This window comes from Gossypium hirsutum, chromosome D12 (assembly GCF_007990345.1).
Source record: "Gossypium hirsutum isolate 1008001.06 chromosome D12, Gossypium_hirsutum_v2.1, whole genome shotgun sequence".
Classification (NCBI taxonomy): domain Eukaryota; kingdom Viridiplantae; phylum Streptophyta; class Magnoliopsida; order Malvales; family Malvaceae; genus Gossypium; species Gossypium hirsutum.
Genome location: NC_053448.1, coordinates 53,363,015 through 53,375,334, shown reverse-complemented (window position 1 = coordinate 53,375,334; position 12,320 = coordinate 53,363,015). Strand labels below are relative to the sequence as shown.

Here is a 12,320-nt window from a genome sequence, read left to right as displayed (position 1 = left end):
CCAAGAAGCAACTTGCAATTATTTAAAAAAAGAAAAAACTGTAGGCTTGAAAGGGATGGTTTGCACCAATTTCGAGTGTTTTGAAAATTCTAAATTTCCTGATATGTAAACGTGTTTCTTTAATTTTCAACATTTGAAAATTCTAAATTTCCTAATGTAAACTTCATATTCTCATTGTTGAAGCTGTTGGATGTAGCTAACCATAAAGACTCACTAAACAGAAAAATCCATTTAAATCCAAACCAATATTTTTAAGTCAGAAATGCCGGCAGATATATGAAGTTAGAAACGACGTTCCAAGCAACAAACTTCGGACATAGATACGAAATGTCATTTTACTAAACCTTGCTTTATTCTTTCCGAAAACAAACATTTAGGTTAAAAGAACCACAAATTTATCAACCTTTAACCTCCAACTTTAAATTTGAACTCTGAAATTAAAATCTAAACTTAGAATTCTAAATTCTAAATTCCGAACAGTTTAAGATTAGAGGTTTAGACTAGAAGAAATATCAAAATTATGTATTAATGACATGAAAAAAATTATTTAAATAATTGAAAAGGGACTATGAAGTGATGAAAAAAACTCATAAAATAATTTCTCTAAATGAACAATTAGCTTAATACAGTGAGTATAACATTTAATTATATTTTTATAATTTAGTATACTATTAATATTTAGTAATATAACTCTACCAATCACCTAAAATTTCGAATTAAACAAATAATAAAACATTAATAATATATTAGGATTATTCTTTTTTCTATTAAATAAACTAATTTATTCAAAACTTAATATATTGATTTGATAATCAAGTTATTAAAAATTAATCATACCAAAAGTTTTAGAAACATTGATTAATTTGAGAAGTACTGATTGTATGAAACTGTAATTCTACATCATTCTTATTTTTTTTAATAGGAGAATGAGAAATCAACTTTTAATTTCCTCTTGATTTTTAAGATTTTTAGATGAATTTACATTTTTCCAGTAGAAGGAAAAATATAATTTATCATTATCCTATCGGTAAGAGATAGGAAGCTTGAATTCCTCTCTCTCTATATATAGATGAATCAAAACGTTGCAACCCAAGAGAAAAAAAAAGTTAGCAATTGTTGTTAAACATTCCTTTATTTCTTCAAAATTTCCCCTCCATCTTCTCTTTCTTTCTTTCTTATTTGTTTCTCTTACCATCCAAACAAAAAAATATTATGAAAAGGCAACCGCATGCGCTAGTTATACCATACCCAGCACAAGGGCATGTGGCTCCTCTTATGAAATTGGCCCTTCAAATCGCATCTCATGGTGTGCAAGTGACCTTCGCTAACACAGAGTCCACACATGCAAAAATCAAGGCTTCTTTACCAGAAAATGTTGAGGAGGCACACCTGATAAGCTTCGTTTCGCTTCCCGATGGAATGGAACCGGACGATGATCGAACCGATTGGGTGAAGTTGAACGACTCCATTCATAGAACTATGCCAGGTTATTTGGAGGATTTCATATTGAAAGTTAATGGATCGAATGCGAATCAGAAGTTCACTTGTGTTGTGGCGGACACATCAGTTGGTTGGGCACTTGAACTGGCCAAGAAAGCTGGACTCCAAGCTGTCGCAGTTTGGCCTGCCGGTGGACCTTGCTTGGCTCTCGCACTTCACCTTCCACAACTTCTTGAGGCTGGAATTATAGATACTGATGGTTAGCATAAAGTATATTGCACTAATAAAAAGAGAATTCAAAGCCGAACTCTAAAGATGATAAACACAAAACCCAGATGAATTGGTTTTTATGAACAGTAAAACCAAACTAAAAGGTGTTTTAGTTAAATAAGAAAACCAGTTTTTTGGAAGAAGAAAAATCCCGATTTTTAAAGAGAAAGTTAGAAATTGTTTTCTACGAGATTGAAATTAAATTACATATTTTTATAAGAATTAATATATAATTTCAATAATTTATTAAGTTATAGTTTTATAATTTTTAAAAAATTAAATTAAAAATTTATTATTTTAAAAAGGTTATATATAATCTGTATGTAAGGCGTAATAGATGTACTATTTTTTTTTGGACAAATCTTCATGATTAATAAAATAGCTGAAAGTAATGGCTTGATTTATGTAATTGAGCTTGATCTTCTGATGTATAGGAACCGTGTTGAAAGATGAAGCAATCTCGGTTTCAAAGGATGTGCCCGCCTGGACCAGCACTGAGATTGGATGGGGCTTCCCGGATCCAGTGTTTCAGAAACTTTTTTTCGGCTTTTACACCATTTTTCCTCAGTATTACAAATTTCATGACTGGTTCCTTTGCAACTCAATTTACGAGCTCGACTCTGCAGCTCTGCAACTGGTTCCCAACGTTTTGCCCATTGGGCCATTGCTTGCGAGCAACCATTTGGCTACTTTCGCTGGAAACTTATGGCCCCAAGACTCAACATGTTTACAGTGGCTCGATAACCAAGCTTCAGGTTCAGTCATTTATGTTGCATTTGGTAGCTCAACCACGGTGGACTCGCAGCAACTGCATGAGCTAGCATTTGGTCTTGAACTTACAGGCCAACCATTTCTATGGGTAATTCGATCTGATTTAATGAATGATGGTTCATTGGCTAAATTACCAGAAGGGTTCATAAATAGGGTATCAAACCGTGCAAAGTTTGTTGAGTGGGCACCTCAAGAGGAGGTGTTGGCTCACCCTTCAGTGGCTTGTTTCATGAGCCATTGTGGTTGGAATTCAACAATGGAAGGCCTAACGATGGGGGTTCCTTTTCTTTGTTGGCCTTACCTTGCTGATCAGTTCTGCAATAGAAACTACATTTGCGATGTTTGGAGGATCGGTTTGGGGTTAAGGAAAGACGAACATGGCGTCATAACGAGGAATGAAATAAGTTCAAAGATTAAAACATTGTTGTCCTCTCAAGATATAAAGGCGAATGCAGTGCATGTAAAGGAAGTTGCTCGAAAGAGTTTGCATGAAAGTGGTGGGTCTTCTTGCAGGAACTTCAACAACTTCATTCAACATATTAAGAGCATTTAGAGCTTGGGACTTTGAATATCAAATTGAGAAAAATTGGCTCTCATAGTCGTTTCAAGAAAATATGTTTGGAAACTTTTGCTGGCCTCTTGATTAGTGGCAGTTTTTGCTTCTTTAGCTGTGCTGCAATATCAAGTGATTAATGTATTTTGTAATTTTAAAAAGAAAAAAAAATTACGATAACATTTTTATTTGAACTAACTAATTTATGTTAAATTAAAATATGTGAAATCTTAAACATAATAGAAATTCTTTGTTGGAATTTTCTTATGGGTCCTCAGCTTGGAATTGAACTGTAAAAATACCTTTAATTGTTGAATGAGGTCTATAATTCATGATTATTCCATTCTTGTAGATTGTATTGAAATAATGAACAACTCATACATATCAACACTTCATCTAGAAACCATAATTCTTACTTTATTCTTCTCTTAAATGAGAGAGATTTTGAGCAAATCTTAACCTATTGCTTTAACTAAATTAGCTACTTTTGTACTTTGCCCTCACTCAAACTACTTTACATATACAATGTATTTGTAAATATATATATATATATATAGGTATGTAAATGTATGAGAGCCAAAATAAACCAAACAAAAGTTATAAGTCAGGGGAAACGGTGTGAATGGAATGGATATGGAAGAAAAGTAGAATTGAAGCATAAAAGGGGCAGTACCACTGCTCTTATAGTGGTCTTTTTCATTGTTTATTAATCTTATCATGGAGTGTGCTTTGTATTTTCGGACATTTTGCAGGTACTTGACGCAATTAGAATCGAAGTAGAGGTGACGTTCTGACGAGAAAGCATGGAACGCCCCGACAATGTGACTATGCAGCTTATTTATTCATGTAAATTTGTGTGTTCAATTTTCTCTGATTTTTTTCCTCATTGTTTATATGAATCGATCCTAAACTTATTGTAATGAATCAAAGCATATATACTACCCTCAAAGTTCGCAAAAGAGCTTGATTTTAGGTGCCACTCTAATCTTAGCTAATGCGAGTTGTTGGGTTGTCATGGGTTAATCATACCAATTCTAGCATAGTCAATTGTGAAAAACATAAATAGGTTAAAGTCGATTTAATTTGGCTCTTTTACCTAAATAATACAAAAAATAAAATTAATAACTAAAATGGCATGCCCATAAGATTATTAATTATCAAAATGGTATGGTTTTACTAGTGTCGCCTATCAAATTGGTGGCACCGGACAAAAATGTAATGATCTAAAGTATTAAGGGATCTGATATGCAAATTTTTCATTTTGAGTGGCTGCTGGAAACAAAAGTGAAAGGTTCCGCCTCACAATGTGGTGGCACCAAACCTTAAATGTGACTAATTGTCTTGTAAACCCTCATTATTTATTATTATCTTTTTATTCCCCTTCAACTCACTATATTATGTTTAAATAAGCCCTTAACCTATTTTTGTAGTTAAATAATCCCTTAACTTGTTTTTACTCATAAAATCCCTTTATTTTAATATTAAAGTAAATTTATAATCAATAGTTGACTTATATATATTAATTATTTTAAATATATTGATTGAGTTTGTGTCATTAATCAATCGGGTCTAATTCCCAAAGCTTATTGTCTTAATAAAATAACAAACATGATTGTGAGGATATTTTTATCAATTTATATTTTATGTAAAATCTAAAAAAATACAGATAATGGGATTTAATCTAAGATATTATAGTATTTAACATTTTAACTTTACCATTTCAATTAAAGCCTCATGTTTTTTATATCACGAGTCAATCAGTCAACTAGAACCATTCTAGCATTATGGATACGGAAGAGCATAAGTAGGTTAAAACTAATTTAATTGACTTAATCGTCTTAAGTAAGACCTTAAAAATTGAGGCTAGTTCACAAATGAAACATCATTAAGGTAATCTATAAAATCGTTAAGGAAAGTCACAGATCAATTGGAAGCTCTTCTTCACTAGGTTAAGCGACGAGAAGTTGGGAGGGAGGTGAATAAACAGTGATGAAGGAAAAGTTTGGATCTCTAATGGTTTTTCTTGTTTCGGCATCTCCAGTTCTTATTTTTTGCCTCCTCCTCCTCTTCTCTTCATCTTCATCTTCATCTTCTTCTTTTACTGTCTTGTTTGGTTCTTAATTTGGGTTTCCACCACGGTAAGTTAACTGGCCACATCACCTGTCTTGTTAGGCCTGTAACGAAAAATGTTAGTGGGTGACTGATTTGTCTCTTTTCGATAATGTTCGTGACTGATTTGTTATTTTTTGAAAGTTAAGTGACTGAGTTGAAAGTTGAGTGGCTGTTTTGTTATTGAGATCAAAGTTGAGTGATTGTTGGTGTATTTTACCCTATTTTTAATTATTTTAAATATGTGAGCAAATTACTTATCATCAATTGAAAAGTGAGCAAGAACCATTTACTTCATTTGAATACCCAAGAGATGAAAAACTAAACCAACAATTATTGATTAGATCTACAGAAAATCAATGAAGATTTAACAATGACTCGAGAATCAAAGATATTACTACCAACAACTTTATTAGAACACCAAAAGATCGTGAGCTAGATTAGCTAAAATTAATCAAAGATCTAGAAAAATCAAGAAAACAAGAACCAAAAAATCAAAATATTCAATAAGAACGCAACTACTAAGCACCAGCAATGTAATAGATCAAGTCAGCAAGAACATGAAAAGATCTCACAAATGTGAAAACATAAAGAAATTGCAGATCAAGAAGCAAATTGAACCTTCAATGGAAACACTAAACCGGCAACCACTAGACTCAACGAAGCAAAACATAGCCAACCTTCAGCTTATCTTACCATGAGGTTCAAAGCTCGGACTGTAACACCCCTTACCCGTATCCGTCACCGAAATTGGGTGCGAGGCATTACCAGAATACATACACTTGTAAACGTATTTAACCGTTTTATAAAATTTCATCTAAATTAAAACTTTCAAATTTTTAACATGCTTTTATAATTCTTCACAATATATCCTCTAAATATTATATTCATAATAAATAGGGCTACGAGACCCGATTTATATTCATGCAATTCACAAGTCTTAACAATTCAATGCTTCATTTCCATTTCATTCAATTCATAATTTATCATGTTCACAATTCAAATCAATTTCTCAATCCAATATACATTTCAATATCACAATAATTCTTTTAATTCAAATCATATCACTAGCAATAGAAATTTCCATTTACTTCTCATACAATTCAATATCATTAAGTTCAATACTAATACGTATTTACCATTTAACTCAACGTTTATCAATTATGCCATTCATTAACACATTTATGAAATTCTTAATTTTGCAATGAAAACATCGCTTTAGCTTTTAATTTAGCTAAAATCAGATCAACATCAATCTCATAGTAACTATTTGAAATAAAACATTACATCATTTTTAATTCAACATTTATCGATTATGATCGAATATATGACTGATTTATACACAAGTCATTCATATATTTTCCAATTTTCCTCCTCCTCCTCTTCATTCCACATCCTTAATGTATATAACACGCTTAAATAACATTAACTATATTTTCACTATTTACTTATAAGTAAATTCAAATTTGTCTATCCGAGTTAGAGTCACTAAATTATTTATATCTTGCGTTACAAAACTCCAAATTAAGATCCGTTAATTTTATATGAAACTAAACTCACGTATCTTCTTACCATAAAATTTTCAGAATTTTTGGCTTAGCCAATAAGTACAGTTTATTCTTTAAAGTCTCCCCTATTTCACTGCTAGACAGTTCCGACCCTTCTTCACTAAAAATTAATTATCTCCTCGTACGGGATTCGGATGATGTTTCCGTTTGTTTCTCTTGAAAATAGACTCATTCAGGATTTTAAATATATAAATTTAAGCCCATAATTATTTTTATTCAATTTTTTATTATTTTCCAAATTCAAAACAGGGGAACCCAAAATCATTCTGACCTTGTCTCACAAAATTTATTATATCTCATAATTTACAATTCCATTACTTACATCGTTTTTTTATGAGAAACTAGACCCAATAAGCTTTAATTTAATATTTTATTCATTCTCTAATTCGATTCCCACAATTTTTGGTGATTTTTTAAAGTTAAACTATTGCTGTTGTCCAAAACTGTTTTAGTGCAAAATATTGATTTCCATTTTGCCCCAAATTTCACAGTTCATACAATTTAGTCCTTGCTCAATTAACCCCTCAATTAAGCTAATTTTTCTCAATTATTACTTTACCTAGACATTATAAGTTATTCATAATTATTGAAATTCAGAATTTCCTCATAAAACCCTAACTTGTTTTACTATTAGGTCCCAAACATTTACTTTCTATTCAATTTTTTCAATAAAATCAGCATATAAACAATTTAAAGCTCTAATTCCATTCTAAATCATCATATACTTGCAGCACATATTCATAGCAACTTTCAACTTCTTTCATAGAATAAAAAACTAATGAATTCAACAAGTGGACCCAGTTGTAAAAGTCACAAAAAACACAAAAATTTCAAGAAATAATCAAGAATTGAACTTATTTGCAGTAAAAATATGAAAAAACAGTTTAAGAAAACCATTCTATGGTGTTTTTGCTGATGAGAATGCAAAAAAATAAAGAGAAATCTAGATAATTCCACTTGGATCCTAGCTTTATTAAGTAATTTTGCAATATTCCAACTTTGCCCTTAATTCTCCTTACTTTCTTGCTGATTTCATGCCTTTGCCGTCCAGCCCAAATAGACATTGGGTCTATTTGCCTTTTAAGCCCTCTTCCTTTTATCATTTAAGCTATTTAATCATTTCCCATAGTTTTTCATTTGTTACAATTTAGTCCTTTTTATTCAATTAATTATCGGAACTTTAAAATTTCTAAACGAAACTTGACTAATAAGTTTTTAACACTCCATAAATATTTATAAAAATATTTATGGCTCGGTTTAAAATCTCTGAGGTCTCGATACCTCGTTTTTTTCTAATTATTTTAATATTTATTTCTAGTGCACTATTCACTATTTCAAAAATTTTCTTAACTTCACATTTAACTTATACTCACTAAATTAATAATGTTTTCTACTCATTTATCAGATTTAGTGATCTCGAATCACCGTTTCGACACCCCTGAAAATTCAGGCAATTTCATTTTTCTTCGTCGGATTTGTGGTCCCGAAATCACTATTCCGAGTAGACCCAAAATCGGGCTGTTACATGGACACCTTCAAGGACTCATCGAGAAGAGTAGAGAAGAAGATTGAAAGAATGTAACAACTTGCCCGATGAAGTCTTTGTATTTGAGTATTGTTTGGCATATAGTTGATAATATAAGGGTAGAAAAGAGTAACTAGGTGTTTGTTTTGGATAAGTATAGAGTTGTGAGTGTTATGCCAATTGGTGAACTCTTAGCTTTGGCAAGATCTGTAGTTGGCAGACTCTTCTATTAAGCATACGCCACCCCAGATGCTTTGGCAAACTAGTCAAGTTCGCAATTAATTAGATTTGTTTATTATTTTAGTAAGGTAATTTAGTTAGTTAATTTTGGATTTAGTTATAATGGAACTAAGCTACTGTAGATAAAAAGACTTAAATTATGATAAGCTCACTTAATCATGAGAACCAAGAGTGTTAGTGGAATTATCTGATTCTTCCACTAAACCTTGTCTCTGTGCTTAAGTGTATAAGGATAGCGATGATTTCTCTGAAAACTTTAGTTCAGAAAACCTCTTCGAAGTTGGATTCGCTATATTTAGCTAACTTATACGTGTGTACCAACTCACTAGTAATTACTAATGAACCCTAGGTTATCTTCAAAGTTATTTATGTGTTTTTAGCTTTGCATGCATAAATGTTAGAATGGTGTGTAAGGAAGGAAACTTCCTGATTCTGGATTAAGTGTTGATGATTCTTGCATGCATGTTTAGATTTGATAGATCAATGATATGATATGTTTAATTATCCTTATTTTTAGCTTAAGAAGCTACTGAAGGTCCGAGTGATAAAGGCAAAGGACCTGCTTTATAGACTTTACTATAATTTCAGGTGAGCTCCTTCTTACTTCCATGTGTTGTGGTCTTTTTTATTTTATATTTGTATAAGGTAAGTATTCTTTCTTTGTAAAGGATGAAAAGTGTATGTGTGTGAATAACGGTTGTTCAGAGTTGTTAGTTTGAATTCAGTATGTCTGTGATATGAAGTATGAGCCATTTTTCATGTTTAAGCCACTACCAATTGCTTCTGATATGAATGAATAATATGATGTGAGCTGATATGTGGAGTTGGAGATGAGGAGATATGTTTGTATAGCCTCCGGTGGGGCAAGTATATTGCAAACCGGATTGGCAAAACACGATAGTACATGTTATACTAAGTGTAAATGATACGAGAAGTTATGGTGAAAAATGTATATGAATGAGACTGTATGTTATCTATCTGGCTCTGAAATCTTGATACGTGGCTGGCTTGAAAATGGATTGTTTGAGTTATGTTGAGTTGGCATATAGTATTCACGTATGTGATACGCCATTGGCATATTAAGTTTGTCTGAGTTCTGTATACGCCATTGGGCGTACTTAGTGATAATGTGTGAATTTCTTTTTAAAGGTTCAATTGTGCAGTTAGTATTCTTACTTAAGATCTTTTTGGAACTCACTAAGTTCATTCGAACTTACTCTGTTACTTTTTCCTTCTCAGGTTTACTGACTGAAGGGAGACCTATTTGAAGGACTATGCCAGACCGCTACTGCTATTGTGAGATAGATGTTTTGTTTGTATTACACATGAAGCATGAGAGTGACATCTAAGTGTAATTTTTAGAAGAATTTGTACAAAGAAATTCTATTTGTTAAGACTTTGTTTTTATGAAATCTTAGTGAAATTTCATGCCGTGGGTATTAAGTATTATATGTTGTTTAATAAAGTTACTATACTTGAGTTTATACGCCATAAGATTTAAACATTATATTTAGTCCAATAATGGTTTATTTTAAACATTGAAGTTTTACAAAGCTTTTGCCAGAACTGGTTTTAAAATTAAGATGATTTCTAAGTAATGACATGTCATACTTGGATTCTTTTAAAGGATCGGGTTTGGCATGTTACAAAGAAAATCAAAAGAGAGAATGGTGTTAGTGACGGTTTTACGTTTCAATTGCACCACTAAATGCATCTCATTTGTAGTTGGACGGTTGCGAAAGGTGAATCTGAGGGGAGGTATGGGCTTAGGCCCTCCCAAAAATGAATTTTTTTCATTTTAATCCTCTTATAAATAGAAAAATTATAAATTAATATATAGTGAAATTGAACTTTGACCCTTTCAAAATGAAAAATTTTCAATTCAATCCTCTCATAAATAAATATATTATAAATTAATATGCAAGAAAATTGCACTTTATCCCCCTAAAAAAATTGTTTAGTCCTTTTAGAAATAATGAAATTATAAATTAATATGTAATAAACTTATATTTTGATCTATGAAAAAATTATAATTAAATATTGACCCTTGCTAAAAAAATTTCTAGATTCGCCCCTAACGGTTGTGCACTAAATGTAACACCCCTTACCCGTAGTCAACACCGAAATAGGGTACGAGGCATTACCAGAACCCATACGCTTGTAAACGTATTTAACCGAGTTATAAATTTCATCTAAATTAAAATTTTTAAAATTATTAACTTGCTTTTATAATTTTCATAATATATCTTCAAAATATTATGATCATAATAATTAGGGCCTACGAAACCCGATACATACTCATGCAATTTAATGCTTCATTTCCATTTTATTATTTCGATATTTCATGTACCATCATTTTCATGAATTTTGTACATACCAGTAATAGTTCATTTCAAACTCATGTTATCTCACTTCAAAACTTTACCCGTTATATCATTTAAATATCAATGGTTACATTTATTTCAGATCAATACCAATAATAATTCAATTCCATATTTTCTAATACCCTTATTATTTTCCATATTTATCCAGTTGAATTTCTCAGAAATTCGATAGATTTTCAGATGTACACTTTTAGTGTACAATTCCGGGTCCGTCAATTCATATTCATGTGCGCACATTTCCATTTCAGAGAGCACACTCCCGCGAACCTCATCCTTACAGCGGGATTACCAGTCCAGGCTAAATCCCCTGCAAGATAGCACACTCCCGCGAACCTCATCCTTACAGCGGGATTACCAGTCCAAGCTAAATCCCCTGTAATATAAACTCATAGAGTATTGTCGGGATTACCAGTCCAGGCTAAATCCCCTGCAACGACAATTACTCTAATGAGCTTGGATCTGAATTACCAGTCCAGGCTAAATTCAGACCCTAATTCGGATTACCCGTCCAGGCTAAATTCATTTTCCACATATTCTTCGGGAGGGCTATATCAAGATCACCCGTCCAGGCTAGATCTTTTTCACACATATTCTTCGGGAGGGCTATATCAGGATAGGATCACCCGTCCGGGCTAGATCCTTTTTACCGTCAATTCCTTTTTAGAGATCCATCGAATTTTCCTTTCATTCAATCGAGATTTATTTTCTCTTTTCATTAAGAATATCAATACTTCATCAATTATCATACAATAAACATCCAAATCATATTCACATCAATAAAAATATATTTCAAACATATAAGCATATAATTCAAGTTACACGAACTTACCGGGCTAAATTGTAAAAATACTAAAATATAAGAGCATTTTGGTAATTTTCCATTTTCTCGATTTTCTACCCGATCTTGATCTAAATTAATTTTTAATTTTAATAAAACAACTCATTTCATGCAATTTGGTCATTTTTGACATTTTTCCAAAATTGCCCCTAAAGTTTTACTTTTATTCAATTTAGTCCTCAAACCCAAATCATGTAAATTAACCATTTGTAATGCAAATCCATAATATTCATACATTTATTTTACTCCTCCTCCTCTCCATTCCACATCCTTAATTTATATAACATGCTTATAAGTAATATTGTCTATAATTTTCACTATTTTCTTGAAAATTTAATCAAAGCTGTCCATTTGAGTCATAGTCACTAATTTATTTTTATCTTGAGCTAAAAAAATCCAAATTAAGATCCGTTAATTTTACCTGAAACTAGACTCACATATCTTCTTGCCATAAAATTTTAAGAATTTTTGTTTCAGCCAAATGGTATAGTTTATTCTTTAAAGTTTCCCCTGTTTCACTGTCTGACAGTTCCGACCACTCTTCACTAAAAATGAATTATCTAATTGTACAGAATTCGTATGATGTTTCCATTTATTTTATTTGAAAATAGACTCATCAAAG

At 31.6% G+C, this 12,320-nt stretch overlaps 1 protein-coding gene across 1 annotated transcript; it reads left to right on the top strand.

Annotated features, from left to right (window-relative positions):
- The first annotated feature begins 1,114 nt into the window (after positions 1–1,114).
- Positions 1,115–3,293, top strand: LOC107946531 (UDP-glycosyltransferase 83A1). The gene is made up of 2 exons (XM_016880913.2): positions 1,115–1,699; positions 2,145–3,293. Exons 1-2 carry the CDS (start codon positions 1,213–1,215, stop codon positions 3,032–3,034), a joined length of 1,377 nt encoding a protein of 458 aa, XP_016736402.1. The 5' UTR covers positions 1,115–1,212; the 3' UTR covers positions 3,035–3,293.
- Positions 3,294–12,320: the final 9,027 nt, after the last annotated feature.